The following is a 21930-nucleotide window of genomic DNA, read 5'->3' as shown; positions in this document are numbered from 1 at the left end:
ATGATATTACGTATGCATGCCTTACATAGCGGTATGAAGAAATTGAACAGACCAGGTGACTAGAATAGCACATCAATGAACACTCTATGAAGTTATTTGTTGCATTTCTACTTTGAATGCATACTAGAGGATGTTGTACAATGTACTTGGCAAACTGTGAAATATACCAGTCATTCGTGGACGCATTTTTTTGTGGATGTGAATGAAAAACACAATTCAAAAGAATATATGAATAATCAAGACATCGAATTTGGTGCTTATCTCATTAAATTTTAAACCACCATGTCACTTAAGTACAAATGACCTTCCTCTGATCATGCGCAGAATCTTCTGATCATGCGCAGAGTGGAACTACGAACCGGCTTATTGTGGCGAAAGGGTGGTGATTGTGCTATCTACTCAAGATGTGAACTAACCTCTACTGCTGCTACTACAACTAATACTACCACTACTACTACGCTACTTCTATTGCTTTTTCTGTTAATGCTGTTAATACTAATAATGCTTTATTACCACTGCTAATTCTTATGCTGCTGCTACTAGCACCATCATTACTATTAATGACAATTCATTTCTGCCGCTACTGTTGGTGCGGCTACTACTACTAAATGTTTACTAGTACTTTCTACTACCAATACATCTCGTAATCGAGCGATTTGATCGATTCTCAAATGACGCATGATTGGTCTTAGAGACTCAGGCTTAGACTTACTCTGGTTCATGTTCATCGTGATCATCAAGGCCATGGAAGCCATTGCATTCGGGTTCCATTCCGACGTGAACCCCCGTCGGGTAGCGAAGACTTAGTTCCAAGGTACCCATGTTTTGTTGGTCGGACAGCGACGAGTGCGGACGGTTGTTTTGGGTATTCACGAAATTATACGCTGTAAGGTAGAGAGAAATTAAAGAATACACGTTACAATCAACTTTAATGATATCAATAACAAAAGTACAATGACATCATTTTATGTATATATAATAAAGTAGTGTTTACCGTATTCTTGTATTAACCCCAATATTATCCTAGTGCGCAAGAACTGTGAATAAGAACACCGATAGTCAGTAGTGAAGCCAAGGAAATACGGCGACAGACAGCTTTTGATAATGCCATGAAAAGCAGTATCATCATCTTACCCAACCTTCACAATGTTATGAAGCTCAAATAAACATGATCAGTTTTATGTAGGACAAAACTCCCGCTATGGCAAATTCATGCTCGAAGCAAATGCTGGCGGAAGCTAGAGACAACCTTGACTAGTTTGTCGCAACTGTTCAGAGCTTCCTGTGAACAACCTTGGAAGTATAAGACGCACGATGGAACTGCAGAGGCTCCACGCAGTATAGTCCTATCATCCCTATATGAGGCAGACCTACCATAATGTAGATCTGAATAGACAACAACCACGTATATGTTTTGGAGGGGTGTTCACTGTGGAAAAAAGGGTGAAATAATATTTATAAAATCTAGAAAATTCGATTTTTGCTCTGGACCCCATAACATGGATGTTATCATTATGATAATTGTGTCATCCAATGTTAGCCATTGTGGTAACAATGCTCGACAACCAATCAAAATCAAGGATCATTGGAATTTACCATTGCATGGGAAAAGTATCATAATGATAGTTTTATCATAAAATAATAATATATTCATTTTTCTCTTCTAATTCAGTCACCTTCAAAGAGCTGTGTAGTACATACAACCCGTTTAATGCTGGAGAGGGGTAAATTTGTACCGAACGCGAATAATATAAATGAGACTGTATATCATTCTGATATGCATTCTACAGGCATATACAGCTCTTTACACGGCTGCTAATTGAAATCGGCGCCACATTAGAGACATAAATCCAAGAGTCATAATTTTCCTCGCATGTTTGAGAGTTGAATAAAAGGGTATATTATTAGTAGCAGAGTAGAAGCAATCCACATGATTTATATACCCCCGCGAGCCCCTTCCTCTGACAAACTAACAAAGTCGGGCCCCACAATATTTGTTATTAGTACAATGTATCATCAAATTATATTTAGAAAGGGTTCCAGTTGATACACTATTATATCAAAGTTTCTTCCGAATGTGTACCAAAACTAAGAAGTATGGATAGTCTGTAGGGAAGGGAAGTCATTAAAAGAAAATAATTCTATTCCCATATACAATTTCAACTTGTTTTCAAGACCGATATAACCGAAGGAAAAGATAGCCAGTGGTACATGAAGAAAAGAAGCAGGAGAAAAGCTATAAATGGCTAGGTTAAGTTAGGTAAGAGAGGCTGGACATGACATTATTCTTTCTTGTGGAAGTGCGTTTTGGAGAGAGGGACAGAGAGAGAGAGAGAATGAGAGGGGGGTGGAAGGGGAGGAGGTAGGTAAGAGAGGGATATATAATTATAGAGGGCAGTACAGGAAAATTGTCTCATCGACACAAGATGACAGGTGATCATGGCTACAGGAAATTTCTTGAAGTTGAATGCTCATTGGAAATCACGGGATAAATGTCAAAGCAAAGCCCTCCTTATGGTAAACGTCCCCCTCTCTCTCTCCCTCACACACACACACACACACACAAACTCAAACACGCATATATATATATATATATATATATATATAAATTAAAAGGGGAAAAAACCGAGACCACGAACGCCTGAGAGAAAATTAGTCCATAAAGCAGGCGGACTCTACTATATAGCCTTCAAAGGATGAAGGGAAATGTGAGCTATTTTCCAGAAAGCAGAACCGTGCATGTTGGCATATTTTCCTTCATCTTGGTAAAGAAATTGTAACAGCAGAGGCGAAGATTTAAAACGACAAGTGACATTCTGTGTTCTTCCTTCACCACATTTGCTGTCATTCTCTATATACGAGCGCGAGAGGTGAAACCCACGCCCATGGCAATCAAATCTCCATGTTACTGCAACACTCGATGAATAAAATCTACGAGGCCAAGATTCGTTGACGATTATTGTAAAGAAAGCGAGTGAATTATTGATCCGCAAGAATATCTAGAATGATTGTCCAGTAGATCCTAAAAGAACTTCATAAATATAAATCCAAAGGATCACCTTTCCTTGGAGGATAAGCCAAGACTAAGCTGTCCATCCTTCCTTCGTTACTGTAACGGCAGTCACCTACAATTCCAGTTCTATTGCTATATGCAGACGAAGAAGTACCCTACAGGACCGGGACCCAACCACCCATAGCACAACTACCTCACCAGATTAGAGTCATAATAGAAACTGTGCTACATTGAATGTGAGGACACGCAAGCGTTTCTCTAGGTCTGTATTCTCATTGAGGATAATTCATGTTGTAGGCCAGCCGGATAGTGACTCAGGTTTCTCATTCTTCATCACTGCCCGTATGTAACCTACAGATTTTCTGGCAAAAGAATATGAGATAAATAATGACCAGAATATATATACATTGTTGACGTCACTAATTTCCTGGTGACGTCACGAGGTCCTTTATGCGACAGTTGTCTTCGGGATGGTTCTCATGATCCAGTCGTGACAAGCTCGAATTGCCAAGGGAAATGCCTGGTGCAGTTTCCCGGCGACGAGCGGGCCAAACAGGGAGATGCATACGTCAGAGCTGCGTACACCCGAGCGAAACCTCCTCTAAATAGAACCCCGAGAGGTGGGCTTCATTAAACTCTTGCCCTATATCCATGACGATGAAAGATAATGGTGATTACAATACTAGCAACTATCTGAAGACACAACTAAATGGTAACGTCGTATTAAACATAAATAATCTTGCCAATTGTGCGTCGTTTTTTTCCTTTTCATAAATATTAGAAATGGGGAAAATAGAGATGGGACATGGAAAAGGATATTCTTAAACCTTGTACCGGTATATTTCATTATGTCCTTAAACAATACCTCAATTTTTTGAATTCATAACTTTGTGATAATAATACATTCCATAAACATGATAAACATCAATTAGTAGCTGACATTCTTATTTAAATAATCTTTTAGGTCATAAACTCATGATGCCATTACTATAGAATCCCTTTTTTACGATTTTACTCCAAAATAATAATAAAAATCCAACGCTCACAATCACCTGTTGCCAAATTCTACAACAAGTCGTAGAAATAACAATCAAATAGCTCCTCTGCATGTAGTTCTCTGTTTAATAGTTCCTTATTTTATACCCTGTCATACAAGAATGAGAAATTCAACCTATATTTGTAAAACTGATTAAGTAAAATATCGATTATAATGATACCATTCACGCCGTAATTTCGCTGGTGGTGAGGGAACATTTTTTACATTTTAGAATAAAGTTGAATAAAAAAGTTCCATGAGTCCATAAAGAAAATATGTTTCATCTCCCAGTTAGTCACAGTCGTAATAAAGTAATGATAGCACGACATCTATTGTTACTAGGAAGGAGAAAACCGTCGAACAAACTGATATGAGAATGTATCTGAGATTGACGTCTAAACTTCATAAACATGTGGGGGGGGGGGGTCTTGGTCTTGTGGTTAAGACTCTCGTCTTTCAATCTGAAGGACGTGGGTTCGATTCCAAGCCATGGCGTGTTTTCCTTCAACACGAAATTTACCCACATTGTGCTGCATTCAACCCAGGTGAGGTAAATGGGTACCGGCAGGAAGTAATTTCTCAAAAAGTTGTGCATCGGAATCGGTAGACTAGCTTAGCCGGGGTAATATAGGAGCGCTTTGAGCACCTACACTCTAAAAAAATATTGGGTAAAACTCCCCCATGAGGGTTATTATGTATCCAATCAACATTGGGCATTTCTTTGGGGCATTTTTATTTATCCAGTGTGATGAAAATTTTGCCCCTTCTAAAGCAATTGCTTATTTGTTAACCTTACTGGACAATATGCTTCCCGCATTGGGTAAAATACTGCCCTAAATTGGTTGGACACATAATTACCCTCGTGCTGGTTAAAATTTTACACATTTTATTACAGTGGAGCAAGGTGGATACGTGTGCTATACAAATCTTATATTATTTATCATTATTATAAACTGATTTTGGTAGCTAGGTTTGAGATGCCTTTTTGTCAAATAATACAAATGATTTAATGTTTACATTGCGTCGATTAAAGTTTCTCTAAGCGCTTTATGATTTGCAATAAATAATACCTGAAAATAAGTGATTATTAATTACAATTAGCATCGGTTAACTAATCAGAATCCATTGCCATTTACGGAAAGGCACTTTGAATGAGCTAAGAGAAGACTGGCATCTTAAGCTAAAGGGAAATTAATGAACATGACTTTATCATTTGTAATAAGACTAACAAACAATAATTGTGCATTCTGTACAACATTATGCAAAATCAAAGACTTTAGACATTCGTTTACCGAGGATGATAAATGTTTAACTTTTTATTGGGTTGCATTTATAGACCTATCATGAAGTGACGTTCATGTGTAATAATGAGTCCTGTATTTGTCAGTCTCAACACCTGTCTCCATACCCAACCCTTACCTCATGTATATTACAACATAATGCTCTCTATTTATGTTTCACTACCCACCCCCCCCCCCCGATATTTGGCGTTGTTTTGTACTACATACAAGCTTTTGATTACATGTTCTGTCAATTGTTCAATTTTTGGAGAAGACATATTTGGACAGAAATAGATTTGACAACATTGGAACGTGAACTGTCTGAAAAATAAGTGGATTTTGGTGAAGTGAATATTCTTGGTTTATTGAATATACATAAGTGTACTTATTGACAAAAACATTGATACAGTAATGCTCAACTATGTGTAAAAACACTTAATTCGGAGATGACATTTTTTGACAGAATTGGCACCCCATTTTTATTTAACAGTGCCCCAAAATTAAATCTGTAGCTTTAGGGTTTTTCAGGGTTTTTTTTTTAAATAAACGACTGCATTTCAATAACTGATTGCTTGTTAAAACAATGCCTAGTGAATACCAATAATAATGATACGAGGGCTTGATATTGAAAAATGTGAAATGAGATGAGTAATTTTGGTCCTAAAATGCCAGATATTGTAAATTTTGAGAGGTTAACGGGTCTTTCAAATAAAATATTTATTTTTCTATTGCAGGTTGATCTAACCATGCTAACATGGTCCCATAGCTTGTCATTTTATATTTGAGATTACAGTTGAACATTTGTTCTTATGATGCGTCGAAAACATTTCGATAGTATGAATAGAAAACACTCCATAAAGCAACGCTTCTTCGATAAAAAGTGACATGTTATCTATGATCAATGTATAATTTCTGTGAATCTGCTTTTTATGAGTTTCCAATGAACAATGTTGCACAAAGCTTATATGTTCTACGCGCTATAGATAATACAACATTGACTGCCTAGCAACACGTAATATAATCGATTTTTCGACTGGGTTCTCCCAAATCTGACATTTCCGATAATAATTTGAGGGATTATATTCCTCCCATGTGCATCCGGATCAACTCATTAACAAATTGCTACTACTATCCCATTTCACTCACAAGACATTTTGCTTTACCCGGAAACAGATGTCAGACAATGAATTATTGTGCTCATCAACGTGCTTTTTTGGCAATTGAATTAGGGATCAATGAGGTGATCATGTTTGACTCTTTTTTATGAAATTCAACGATGAATTTCATAAAAAATATCATTTTATGAATAAAAATACTACTAGACCGTATGAATTTTCATCATTGTAAAACGTTACAACAGGAAGAAAATGTTGTTTTATTATTATGAGGGCATACCAATACCAGCCCTATCAGAAGAGCAAAACAAGGTGTTATATTTGTCAGAATCTTTACCAGTTAACATGAATCCTGTGTCTATGATAGTATGTTTTTTCAATCTCATTTTGCTTCTCTCCTTCAATACTTTCCTTAAAAACTGGGCTAGTTCAATGCATTTAAAACCTGATGATTATGAAGATATGAAGACTGGTAATGAAGATGGTAAAGATGATGATGACTGTTATGATTATGATCATCATCATCATCACTATGACTATCTTTATTTTATTAGTAGTAAAAGTTTTATTATTACTATCACCATTATTGTTATTCATAATAGTATTTTTATTATTATCATTATTACTATTATTTTAATTATTATCAATATTATTATTATTGTTATTCACATTATTGTTAATTTTATTACCTTCATCAACATCATTATTTTAAAATCACCGCCATTATCATCAAGGGCCAACATCATTTTGCAAGACTAGGAGAGCCTCGGGAGTAATTGGGAGTATATTCCTAGAGCTAACCAATTTCACTTGCAGCTTCCTTTTCATTTAATTGATTTTGCCTCCTGTTTATGTTTGCGTTTTGCTTTATAAAAATACGTTCAGCTTGTTGAACGATATTCCATAAACTCATTTCAGTGTATCAAATAGTACAATGGGAACACATAACACATTTGCTAATAATACTTCTCTTTGTGGCTAAATTGACTGGTATGAATTGTATATTTCTAAAGGAATTAGAACTATATATATATATATATATATAATATAATATATATATATATATATATATATATATATATATATATATAATACATATATATATATATTATTCAGATACATTTAGTATCGATTTTTCAAAATCTTGCTGCATATCCTTTTAAATTGTTAGAAATGTGATTTTGTTGATTGACTTTGATAAACAAAATGCCAAAAAGAAAGAAATAAAGAAAGAAAAGGGACAAGAAGAACTCAAGTAATGGCAAACTGCCAACGTTTAGGATGTATAAGTACAAATTGAAAGAAAACTGTTGTCATGTTTGAAATTGGGAAAAAAAAATCATGCTCAATAACATGCTTAATACGAATAACATTCGAATTAAAATTCATTTTTACAAAATCCAATGTCATATTCAAATCACTGAATGACAGTGCAGAGAAAGAAAGTAAAAAAAAAACTATCAATGGTTAAAAATGTGGACTGTCTCTATTCTAATGTTACCATAGCAACGGATGATGAAATAAAGTTTGATAAATTAACCCCTGTTTCACCCCTGAAGTTTTCATTGTCACTAAGTTCTGTGCTCTGACGGAAATATCCCATATAAACAGCTTTAGAGTAAACTAATCCTATAAGTTCTCACCTTCCATGTTTAGACCATACAGCATTTGCATGACAAAAGGAATTATCTATTTTCAGACTAATCAGAAATTGCTCTTTAATGCAATTGTACTCAGTACAATAGATTTACTTTAAATCTTGTATACACACATGTAATTACAATGTCTCTGAGATGAATAAATAATCAACAAGGGCCTACATCATTTCTGGCTTACATGACATGAATTTTCTCGCTCGGTCGCTACATTCCCTCTAAAAGTTTATTTGGGGTACGTCGGAACCGACCCCTCCATGTTGCTAGTCTCGTCACCCCGGTCGTGAAAAGAGCTGCCATCCATTTTGATTACCATAGTAGAACATAATAATATAGACCCAAGTTTAAAATTGGCTTTCGAGAAAGTTAAGTGGTTAGAATACATATTTTCATGTACAGTAAATTGCTTTCAGAATGTGTAAAATTAATCATTTGTCTATTTACCGGGAGTTTCGCTTCCTTTAATTGTTTGAACGGTGATTTATGGTCACGTTTTCTAAAACGAGGGAATGATTGAAAGCGACCGACAAAAATTAATTAGATGGTGACCTACTAGTTGGGATGCAAGGTTAAATAATGGTAATTCCTCTCGATATACGCTATAAAAAGCCTTTCACCTAATCAAAGCTGATAATGTCCATTTCAAACCAATATTGATAGAAAATGATATCGTAAGATATCTACCGCAAAAAAGACATTATCTTTTAAAAGGGTTCATACTAGTATAAATTCATTGATTGTTATCATTTTTATTTACATTTTCAAGGCAATAGTAAAATATCAGTAGAAATATTCACAGCCCTATAATAATTCAATCAGTATAACATTATGCAATTATATACAATGTGCAAAAAATGATTTTTTATGTTGCAAATCGTAAAAAATATAACTTTAATAGTTGTGCTGACATAGAACAGTTACTAATCACACATGTCATACGACACATTTTATCTAACAAATAATATCTTTAACCATTTTATTTCAATGTCATCGAATCAGGTTTCTTTATAGATTTTGTATTTTTGTCACCTCTTTGTACATGATTCATATAACCATGATGAGGTGACCTTTACAAAAGGTGATCTATTTTTTCTCGTAAAATACTTAATCTGAGCACCCTTGAATGTTTCATGTCCTGTTATTAACCGATTCATAATAATCCCTAAGAATACTTTAATGACAATAACTTTAGTCATTTTAACTGTTTATAGAAACACAGAAATTCCTGCCTTAATGTTTTAGAAAATGAAGAACAAAATACTATTTTTGAAGAAGTACTGTCACAGTCATTTACACATTTATATTAGTTAAAATTATAATAAATTATTACTATATTGATACAAATTGATCACAATTCCAATTTAATCCATTTCTTCATTGAATGATAAACAACGATTTCAATGACAAAAATCATCTTTAAACCCTTTGTAATTAATTATAAACAATGTATACGTCGTGCATTATTTCAGAAGATAAAACATCGGTTTGTCTATCGTATAAATCAATGTATATTGAGATCATTGTCCACAATGATCATTCAATGAGACATTTATGAATAGACTTTGTTTGTAAATGCGATATCTGATTCTATTAAGATACGATTTGCATAATTTACGACTATTGCGGAAGTAACATTAAGATGATACACTATTGTGACTCAAAATCAGTTACATCTAAAACACACAATTACCCCCTAGCATGCTGAAGAATAAAAGACACCCAACAGGAAGCCATTTTACTTTTACCATCAATCCAATCGTCTTACTCTTGCATGCTTACACTAGAATGAAAACTGAATAAGTTTTATTTCGTTTGCAAACCACCAACATTAATTTTGTTTGGAAATTAATGTGGTTACGAAATTTGTACCTCATTTTCACGTAACTTTAAAGTTCAATCTACAAAACCTTTTTGTGCAGAATTCGACTTATTTCTAATAATCTAGAGACTTGATGATTTTTCTGAAGGGGAGGAAACAATAAGTCTTTCATATTCTCACACCAGGAAATGTAATACAAAACCTTACCTTGTAGAAAGTTTGAATGTAATGCCAACAATAATAAAACATTTCTAAAAACATGACAATCACAATATAATTCAAAATGCAGGTTTACCTCAAGGGCGTTAAAGATCTCCGTGGCAACACAACATAAAAAAAGGATATAGTCGTGCTCCCAAATGAACTGTCCTCACTGTCACAATCCCGAGGAGGTATCGACAGGGAATCTACTAAAATGTCTGCTGCAATGATCCTTATGCTTTACCAGCCGACTAGCTCGCAGACGTACAGTGATCCCTTTACTTTGTGCCTTACAAAGGAAGGGGGCACGGTGAGGTATTAGATGGGCCTCTTGCAGCCATTCGTCTAGGAGATAGAGAAGGGGGAATAATTCAGCCTTCCACGGTTCTATGATAAACCATCCCCTGCCGTTAGGGCAAATGAGAAGTGAATTAGGTTGAGCTTACATCCGTGTCAATCGCACCCTACACACCCTTATGTCCCGACATCTGTCTTTTCCCCCTTCACCCCACGGGGAAAAAAGACGGGAAGGGGTAGTTTCTGACCTTAGTGACTCGGGCTTCCGCCACAATGTTAGTCTCGTTTATCAGACTGACTTTGATCACGTCCAATGGATCAACTGTAATTGCCATTCATAGACCGATCACAATGTATCCCTCCCCCTTTTTTCAGACCCCTCTCCCGGATGATCAACGTACATATGCATGATACCATGTACAAATATTTAGAGGCCCCCAATAAACCTTAGACGCATTCACAACATGTCCCGCTTCCCAAGGGTGCTGGGGGAGCTTTAGCACCTCTCAAGTTTTGTCAGGGGGGTGCTGCGTGTGTTATACACAATAGACAGTACCCCCTGGGAATCTCCGTTTGCTATGCTAAAAAATAAAAAAATTACCAAATTCTCTTTAATTTTTTAGTGAAAATTCCCTTTTTTATTTTTTTACTTGTCAAATATTTCCTGACCAAAATCACATTCGTTTTGGCTTGTCAATTTTTTTCTTCCAAACCAGCACCCCCTATTGTAAACCATCAAATTTCGTTAAATCGATTTTATATCTCTAAGAAATGTTTTTGAAGCTTGTTTAATTGGTTCACCTTTAGAAGGCCTAGAAGAGTTCACAGTGATTGTGTGAGTCTGACAAAAAAAAACACCTTGGATCCTGTAATCCTTTTTTTCCCCGCCGACCTGTCTGTAAAAGTCACTTCATTGCTACAGGGATTTCTACATTGTGTACAAGTCACAATGTGCTGCGATGTGTGAATATTCTAATAAAATTTTAAACCTTGTTGCATTTCGCTACATTCACTTTATTTACATCCCCTAGAACTGTCTTGCATCCACTTTCAAATGTTAGGCCTTCCCCATAGTACTTAAAAGCAGCATTTTCTTTTAACTAATTTAACTATAACTGATAACTAAATTTTTTACCATAGATAATATAATTTAAGTTAGTGAAAATGGGTCTTTGCGGAGGAACAAACTTTCTTGATTCGTTGATTAGGGTAAAGTGAGCTAGGAAATATTCCAAAAAGGGCAAGGTTATGAAGTGATAACTACGCAACACTTCTTTTTGATACGGTAGAGGACGCCGACGAATGTTCTTAGAATATGGCTAAGGTTTCCATGGGTCAAATTATTTATTTGCAAGTCAAGCAACACAAGTGACATCGACAGATGATTATTCTATTTGAAGAAAAATATATTCGTTACTACTTTTTTTTAATATCTTAACAGAATTCTTCTTCACCAAAATCTTTAATTTTGGCAGTATACCAAATAGAAATACCGAATTTTGTACTAGACCTGACGAAACTATTTTTTTAATATGACGTATTGAATAAATCAATGAAGAAAATGAGTTCCTGAAAAAAGACCTCTGGATTGGGAGTGTATTAAAACATTTTACAAAGTACAGGATTACAGAACTGCATCAAATTAATGTCAATGAAATAATACTTATAAAGCTAAGATGGCAAGATTTTAGCAAACAGAAAATCTCCAGTTACTGAAATCATGATTGCCAATAAAAAAAGTTCTAACAAGTCTTCACATGGGGTCCAAAGCGTATTGAATGGTATTTTATAACTTGAAGTGTGACTTGGCAACATACTTGCTGTCCTCAGACCACGAGTTTCCTTTATTTCCGGAGACAAGATCGGGTCTCTCTCGGCAAATATCGGCCAAATAGTCTTAAAACACACAGTCGCTGACATGAACATATCAAATAATTGCAAGAAAAGATAGACTTATGTCCCTAATAATTGTTGTCTGCTCTTGAAAATGTTGTAAGAAGAAAAGTGAATTCAGATGCTATACGAGAGAAATATGTGCTCTTTGCTAGTTGCCCAATTTAAAATTTGATTTGTTTTAATGCTTGAGTACAGATGTCGTGTTATATATAGTTCATAATTATATAAAATACTTGGTATTGAGGTTGATGATTCTATACTTTCAATTGTAACAAGTTTGATTTCAACGAAACCCGGGTCTCCTAATCGTGAGGTCGCTTGTCTTACCACTAAGCCACTAGTCATTTAAAATCAGTGCATAATCTGATATTTCTTGTTTGTTACGGAATGTATTCCTAATTAAATAAGATAAATGGAAGCAATAGCAACATTATTTGCAAAGCGGTACAATGGCAGAAAGGACGCACAAGGTCAAGATGACAGGGTTTCGTCGGCCGATCTTTTTTTCTTCGTGCCTACTCACTTGAAATAACTTCTAGGACAACTCTGTTGCTATATTATGAACACTCGTTCGATCCATCATGGAGTGTTACAAAATCCGCACGATGCTATAAGTAGAACACTAACTTGGTGGGAAATGCATGCAGAATTGGCATCTGATCAGGTGGGGCGGTGCGTTTAATTTGGGTATTTATAGCGACATCCCAGCAATTATGATTTCCTCTCATCGGGAATGGGCAAAGAAAACCATAGTTTGACAATATTTGAGAAGTAGAGTGAGAAAACTGCAATTCATAGACTGTATCTCTCGGCAACGGTTTTCCCCGATGGGTTCGCATGCTGATCTGTATCGTATTATATCAGGAAGAGAATACACCTTATTTGAATACACCTAATTTTTCCCCCTTTTTTCTTCTTAAATTTTTTTTCCCTCTCCTCTTTTTTCTTGATTTAAATCATGCCCCCTCTCCCTTCATAGCGATAACTTGCATAGGTGCATACATTGTATGCGGGCATGCAAGGATCCGATGACCGGGGTAATAATATATCTGTAAAGCGCTTAGAGACGTCGTTCCGATGTGTTAAGCGCTATATAAATGCGGAATATTATTATTATCATTATTATTATATCATCCTTAGGATAATGGATGGGGATCAAGGAATGATTGAATGAAAATGTAAATAATTAGATCATGGGGCGGTAACCCCCTGCCCCGAAGCCCCCCTTCGATAACTTGCACAGAGGGGAATCAAGAAAGGCTTAATCCTGGCTTGTCATTTGCATCAGGATGTCTTGTGGTTTTCTTTACTGTAGCTTTACCGTCGCTCCTATTCTATAAAGCAAGCAAGCCTGAATAAAAATAATATTTTCTTTGTGATATACCAGACAGCAGGCACCCATTCTTGAACTGAATCATATTTCCAGGGGCCCCCTGTATATAGAGAGTATTTAAATAAACCCTGACTCATTGAAAGGGGTACCGTAACAGGCAAAACCCTTGCATGGAAACACGCGTATTTCATGCATACCACCGTTTCTTTCACAAGCTAAACATAATGGACTGGCAAGCTCTAACGAAAGGCGAAAAGATTCTCAATAAATCTTAGAGCATACACAAACAGAGTGATGATACAGGAGCCCCAATTGTTTGACCTCGATGAATAAAAATATGCAAATATCTGGTTAGAGGTTTTTTTTATAGTTATGTTAAGACTTAAATCTGGATTTTGGCACAATCGTTCTGTCTATTGTTCCGCTAGACCGCTCCTAACTCAGTGAGTTCATTTGTAAGAATGTAGATCTGCATTAATATAAGTGTTCAAATCAAAAGAAGGACGCATATAACATTACTTTATCAGTTCTATTACTTTTATTCCAATTGTTTCAGATCTGGAAAGAAGATATTGTAATAGTAGCATGATTTTAAAAAAGAATGGTTTCACAAAACAAGAAGTTTCTCCCTTTTCTTTCAGGTAAACGGGTTTGAGATCAATCACATGATACATTTAGCATAAATATATCGTACGCTCTCATACATTTCGTTCCCCTTCCAAATGTGAGTTTAAAAGTTAATTGTATTTTACACACATTGAAGAAATGGTGTAAACAGTACAGGCTTTATCAGCGGATTGAAAACAGAAGGAAATCAATAATTATGAGGAAAGTGCGAAAAGGGAGACCAATAATTAATAAACAAACTTAACTTCACCAAAACTACAGATTTCAAAGTGCTTGAATACAGCGGGAAAATACTGTAATTTCCATAATTTTCATAAGTAAGAACTCAACTGCTTATTCTGTCAAACGAATTTCAGATGGTAGAAAATCATAAACTAGTGTATATTTGATGAATGATGGCGCTCTTGCACATCCATACGCTACTCCTCCTTTACTCATTAATTTTTTGAAACAAAATGACAAAAAATTGATATCATGTACATCAAATAATGATAGACACTCTCATATTATTGCCCCCCCAAAAAAAAAAAACCCAAACGGACCGCCAACACTCAAAAAGTTGCACCTTTACAAAACTTGAATTAATATTCAATTCGTTCAGAAGAATGCGCTTCATGGTAACCATGTTCATTATTCGATATTGATTTTTTTAAACAAAATGACAAAAAATTGATATCATGTACATCAAATAATGATAGACACTCTCCTATTATTGCCCCCCCCCTCAAAAAAAAAAAAAACCCCAAACGGACCGCAAACACTAAAAAAGTTGCACCTTTACAAAACTTGAATTAATATTCAATTCGTTCAGAAGAATGCGCTTCATGGTAGTCATGTTCATTATTCGATATTATAAAAAGAAATAAGTAGATTATGTATTTCACAAATAATGCATTCACATCCACTGAAGAAGTTCTATAATGAAATAAAGTCTCAAATACACTTACCTTTTAGACAACAAAGTACTGTATCTTACATTCTTCAGTAAAACAAATAAGAAATGCTCGTGATCAGTATAAACAATGTACAAATAAGAAACAATTTACAGCAGGTCTCAAGCACTTCAATCGAACACCAGGACCCCGAAATGAAACACGCAGTTTCAACATGTTAAATGATCGTTCGCATCTTTGATTGTTCCCATAGAATAGAGATTGCACTGAACACTTTTTCCAATTAATTCTATTTATCAACTGTTCCTCCAATTTAGGAGTTTTGTAATAAAGTCTACAGAAAACCGTGAAATAAACGGCATAAAACTTACACGGATAGGATTAGGCACTTCTATTCAATCATCCACTGTCGCAATGTCAATTTTTATGTATTGGCAAATTTATACAATAATTACAAAATAAATCTCCCTTAAGCGAATATCAGTTGTTTGCAAAATGTTAAGCGCATTTTCGGGATTTTGCACACCGTTTAACGATGGTCGTTTGGTAGGTCAATACCACATATGACGTCACTCACCACATAAATTGGCTTACTACGAAAACGACATATTCAATAATTTGCTTCTTTGTGGTTTTCTTACTTTGTTAGCTAGAATTGATATCAATTGCTTCGGACTGTTCATGGAGTTTAATCCAACTATGTGATTTAAGAGAGAGAAAGGGGAAAAGTACAGCGATACAGATGATTAAACAAATTAAAAACATTTAGTCAAATTCATTGTGTATTATGCTATTTGTAAACTGCTACTTATTATAACTGCATCAAACACGTTCAGCTTCCATCAGAATAATTCAAACCTTACCTCTGAGTAATATATTTGAAGAATGATTATTTCTTTTTACTTTGCTCAATTTGATATCATAATTGTAAGATATTTAACAACTTTAAGATCCTTTTACATATCATTATCCAATATTCATTATACACATAGTGTCCGTGGAATCATAAACTTTTGCTCATTAAATTCTGGATTTAATTAAAGTTAACTTGTTTTCAGATGTGTTTCTGACTCATGCGCTTTGATTTTCGAAACTAAGTGACTTCTAGAAGAAAGTGTGTCATCCGACCTCTAGGAAAGTTCCTTCTGTGTCTCATTCTATTTTTAAACTTCGAATGTGGCATTCCCATTGCCTTGTGCATCCTGCATTTCTACAGCAGAGGTTGTATTATGGATTCCTATCGAATTGTGTACTGGTATCAATAGCGAACACCTGATACTTTCAATGAAATCAAACGTCCCCAATTTAGAAGTTATCTTATTTCAAGCTATTTTAAGCTGTAATTATTGCTACACAATTAGTTTGCCATCACGTTAAAGTACAAATTACGCATTTCATAGATTAATTCATTTCAATGAATTAATTTCACATAAAATAAAAAGTAGGTCACTTAAGTCTCATGAGTTTTCTTCCACATAATTTTTTTTTCAGACAGTTCGTAGATCTACTGCGCATGTGCAAACATAGTTAATGAAACGCTACAACTTGCATAGGTGAACCAGTGAGGTAGGAGTTTAATCCTTCCCTTGGTGAAGGGAGGAATAAGTAACGCGAAAATATTTAGCGGGTAATGCGAAAAATAGGAAGAATTCTTTATATTTTTTCGATTTCCTGATAAGTTTGGTCTTAGTTCTTTATCTTCATTTATGTTTTTTAATCATTAAAGACGAATTATTTACATGTCCATAAATAGGGAGTTTTCGCCGCGCGACGCACGAAAGATTCGAGAACACAGTATTTGTATTGAAAATGGCTGTCAAATGACAAAGTACAGCTGGGAGGTGTTTGTCGAAAATTGGTGAATCTGAACAACAATTTCGTCCTAAGTTTCGGAGCCGACGAAAACAATTGCAAATATATAATTTGTCCAGAGTCCAGGACAGTGGCGTAACTACAGGGGGCATGGGGGGGGCACGTGCCCCCAATCGGCTGGCCAAAAAAAAAAGGAAAAAAGGAAGAGAAACGTAGCGGGAAAGAAGAAATTATTGTTCATTATCATAATTATAATTGTTATATTACATTAGAAACGTTTTTTTCATAACTTCATGAAACATAATTTGCTTAGGGCCTATGTCTTCATTGTTCTTGGTGCTCGCATTGTCTGTTTAATGAGATATATAATCATGTTGTACTAAAACCTCCCATTTTCAAGTCAATATACACCAAATATATTTCCTCGCACTTCGAGTTATTATTGCTTTTAACTAGCGACATATGCTTCTTCTTCAGGACTACTTAAAGTGTTAAGATGTAATTCGAACAAAATCAGCAAGCGCTTGGCACTCGCATTAGATGACAACGATGAGATTTGTATACTCTTACTGGATTCTTTAAAAAAAAGGTCTTTAATATATCCCTGTTTGGGGTCAAATATATACAAAATTTTCAGCTAGTGCTTCGCGCTAGTATCATTTGGTTAGTGAAATAAGTATGGTCTTCGTGAATTCAAACAAATAAGCCTTAAAATGCCAGTCTTCAGGTCTAAATTTCCTAAATTTTCAGCTCGCGCTTCGCGCTCGCAATATTTGATTATTGAGATGCATATTTTAATCATGATTACAATGACTACAAGTGCTTCATGTGTTTAGATGTAATTCTAACAAAATCAGCAAGCGCTTGGCACTGGCATTAGATGATTATGGTGAGATATGTATACTCTTAATGGATTCCTAAAATATAGTCCTTGAAATGTCCCTGTTTGGGGTCAATATATACGAAAATTTCAGCTCGCACTTCGCGCTGGTATTGTTTGTTTAGCAAGACAGGTACGTATTATGATTACAAAAATTTGCTTATGTCCCTTTTTAGGTCTGAAAAAAAAAAAATTTCAGCTCGCGCTTCGTGCTTGAATTATTTGATCAGTGGCATACATATTCGTTTAATGGCATTGTCCTTATAAAATGTCTCTATTAGGTCCGTATATCTATTTTTAACATCGTCTAGTGGGTGTGTAAGTGTGTCTGTGCACGCATTCTGTGATGGATTATGACACTTGTCGGGCAAAGTTTCATCGATGTATTTGAATTTATTTCTGGAGGCAGGTACTAGGGAATCAAATATATTTTGCGTACTTTGCCCCACCACGCCTTCATTTAGGAAACCATTTGCATAGCCACTTAACTTACAAAAGAAAGCAAAGCTGTAAACCATTAAGACTGAAACAACTTTCGTACGTGAAAATATTCATGTTTTCAATTAAGCGTCATTCATTTAATGTTCTACCAATCAGATCGACGACCCCCCATTTCCATTTTCACAATATAATATTAAACAAGATGAACAAGGCAGGAAAAATTCCACTTCGTGGTATAAAACAAATCCGCGTATTATTCATGTTATTCCAATCAAATAAACTTCCTCAAATGTTTGAGTCGCTTTTCTAAGTTCTTAATTAAAATCCCCTCTTACTTCCTCAAATATTCCAAAAAAAATATCCAATATGGCTCAAATAGTTTAATACACATTCGTATTCATACCAAAAGTGGGGAAATATCGATTCCAAAATATTCCAGACGAGAATATGAAATATATATCGCATGCAAACGGAAGTATCTCCTAAAAATCCTTAATTTTATCAGAGACATCTAGCAAAGTAACCATGGCAACAGCATGGGAAATAGGATAACCAGTCCGAAGATCTGCCATCGATTACAATAATTGCGAATTCATGATCACCCAGTCATCTCTTCTGGCAAAAAATACGGAGAATAAAGGAATTAGCGGTATGACATTTCACACGACAGTAGTATTTTTAAAGCCGACTGTGATGTCGTTTCATTGGAACATAATAAAGCACATATTCATGGACCTAAGATGGGGAACGTAAAAAAATATGTTGAAAAGCATTAGTTCCAAAAATTCATATTTTAAGCGCTTAGATTCCTCTAAAGATATTGGTCAAGGACTTGGATTACAAAAAAAAACAATTTTTCTGTGTGAATGAATATGACTAACATAAAAAACGCGTAAATATGCAATGTGTTTGAGACCAAAAAACATGAATACATCACATCATTTGTAGCATGAAAAGATCATCGGGCCTTATGACTTCAGTGACTTATTTGTGTTTCAAGATAAAAAGAGAACCCGTTAAAACAAACAATATATTCATAAGTAGGTAACTTATCGACATACACCATTGACATTATTGAATTATCATTCAAGATTCCAGATCACATAGAGACCGAATAGGGATTCATGAAAATGGAAAACTTGGGCCATGTTCTACATTATTATCTCATGAAGACGACGATTGACTCCAATTTCCGAGCATGGCGTGTATGAACTATTGGTAACCACAATTACAAAGAGCAAAACCCTAAAGGCAAATCAAATGGGATGGGAACTTGTTAATGAAAAATCTTTCCCATCTCAAAGATTTTCAAAAGAATTGATTCCATTAACTTAGAATTCAGGAATATGATTTGAAAATAGGCCTAACTACTAAATTCAGAATACACCCCTAGTACCAAAAGGACACTTAACCCGTTGTCTAAAGGAAGTGGTTGTACAGTTAACAAAGCCAGAATCAATCAATCAATTCAGAAGTAAACGATTAATTGATGAGCGTGACGAGACCACAAGGTAAACATGAATGCACATAACCTCCGACTACTGATGAACGTCCAACTTCTCAACTATAATAAAACACATGACCTTGTATCACAAGGACCATCCTGTCATCAGTATGAAACAGGGACCCGGATGGTCATACTTAACATGTTCTTGTTGACAACCAAGTATTGACCGGAAATAAACTGTATTTATTTTACGATATGTGCGAAGGTCAAACAAGCATGTAGATAAAACCTATAACGGACCAAGTTTTAGTGGGGATCTTGTGTGATTTTAATAGACTATACATTGCTAATAACTGATAATTTAGAATGGGCATGATTCTACTTCCAATAAACGAGCTTTATAGAATAATTATGATATATCAATTTGGGAGGAGCTCGTTCGAAAGGAACTGGTTTGTATACTCACATGCACTGCATTCTCTTCCCTGACATATACTGTTACACCATCCTCTGGTGGCCAAGCGATCTGCAATGTCTTTGGCGGCTTTTAGTTCTTCTCTAGCCTTTTTATTATAGACATACCGTTCTGCCATGATATGTTTGATAAGAAGAAGTGCCCGAGACAATGCATCGGCAAATGCCCAGGTCTCAGTTTAGAAAACGAGAGAAGAAGAGGCACAGGAATATGACAAATGAAACTTCTCTTGCTATCACACTTTACCCCTGTCGTAATGGAGAGTTAATGACGGAGGAATAACTGTTCTGTAGCTTCCTGCTCCTGGCTATCTGTTTTTCTAAAACAAACCTGTCTCTTGAATAAAAAGGCTTTACTTCCGGTGAAAATTTCTGTCAGAACTCGGTCAAACATGAATACGACAAAAATCCAAGAACAAATTTGGTTTTAAGAAGAGAAGACTCGCGAAATAGACGCATCAATCAATGTTACATAGGATGCTGATGAAGAAAAGTGTAATCCCATGGTAATAGACCCACGGAGTACGGGTGTCTATGTTCTGTTTCACAGTGCCTGGTCCCTGCACTTCGGATCTGTTGTCACTGTCCCTTGATTTCAGGACAAGGGAAACTGGGATGACAACATGAATTCAAAACCTTCCTCAAGCCGAAACCATCTCCCCAAGGTTCATCAGTTGATTCACGGTACCTCCAATCGTGAGCACGTAGGCAGGAAATACAATGACAGATAAAAATTAAGACCCTTGATAGTCCAACACTTGAATATTTTTTATACTTCAATATATCATACTTGCTTGGGAAGAAAGCATTCCCTGTTTGCAAACCTCTTACGAATTGACTTCGATTATTTACGGTTACTATGACCTAGTTATATTCAACAAGTCAAGGTCCGATTTGTTCCTCGCTGACATGAATAATTTCTCATTCCTACACAGGAATTGAAATTATATGAGATAAAATTCCTGTATCCATTCACCAGATAGCAGCTTGTATGGCAACGCTTATTTAAATGAAGAGCTACATAGACGGGTGAGGGGATATCGCAAGTTTTTGCCAACTCGTTTAATCTTTTGAGCCCACACAAGTCCCCATTTCAAGCCAGTTTATTTGGATTTATGTGCTCCAACACGTTCACAATTTTGAGTAGAAGGACAGAGTGTTTACATACAATTATGGCAGGTCTTTTTTTTCGTAGCATTGCACAGAAAGGGAAATTATCTAATTGGCCAAGTAGCAATACAGAACAGACCTATGTGGCCCCAATGTCTATCTCAAAGAAGTGACATAAAAGCTTTAGATGGTCTCCTTTGCCAATTTTTCACCTTTTCTGAAACAATGAATATCAATGAGTCACTTACAAAATGGCCAAGGTCAAACAGTTACATCACCAGGCAGTTTTGATATCATTAGACCACCGAAATTACTCTCATATAAACTGTATTTGCTGGAGGCGATTGGTTCGATATATTGATATGCGTAAAGGCTATTCATTCTTGTGCATGATACATATTGTTATTACAGCCATATATATATATATATATATATATATATATATATATATATATATATATATATATTACTATATCCCTATTTAAATGTTTATCAAGTAGGCACTTTATGTGTAAGTGTTAATCAGGTGCACATTAAAAAATTAATGAGTTTTAAACCTATATTTTCTGAGCCACATTAAACAAAATTGTAATAACAATGA

General features: G+C 35.3%; 1 protein-coding gene across 2 annotated transcripts in view; it reads right to left on the bottom strand.

The window, feature by feature from the left end:
• LOC129259164 (proton channel OTOP2-like) overlaps nt 1–20287 on the bottom strand; it is a 36167-nt gene extending 15880 nt beyond the window's left edge. The window contains exons 1-3 of one of the 2 annotated variants that reach the window (XM_054897473.2): nt 20212–20287; nt 10214–10464; nt 713–884 (exon numbers count right to left, since the gene is read on the bottom strand). In XM_054897473.2, the coding sequence (XP_054753448.2) occupies nt 713–822 (110 nt within the window). In that variant the 5' untranslated portion in view covers nt 823–884; nt 10214–10464; nt 20212–20287. Of the gene's footprint in view, nt 1–712; nt 885–3059; nt 3352–10213; nt 10465–20211 lie in introns of those variants that run through there. The other variant, XM_054897465.2, reaches the window with a different exon arrangement.
• Between the last annotated feature and the right edge of the window lie 1643 nt (nt 20288–21930).

This window comes from Lytechinus pictus, chromosome 1 (genome assembly GCF_037042905.1).
Source record: "Lytechinus pictus isolate F3 Inbred chromosome 1, Lp3.0, whole genome shotgun sequence".
NCBI lineage: Eukaryota > Metazoa > Echinodermata > Echinoidea > Temnopleuroida > Toxopneustidae > Lytechinus > Lytechinus pictus.
This window is presented reverse-complemented; position numbering and strand designations above follow the sequence as displayed.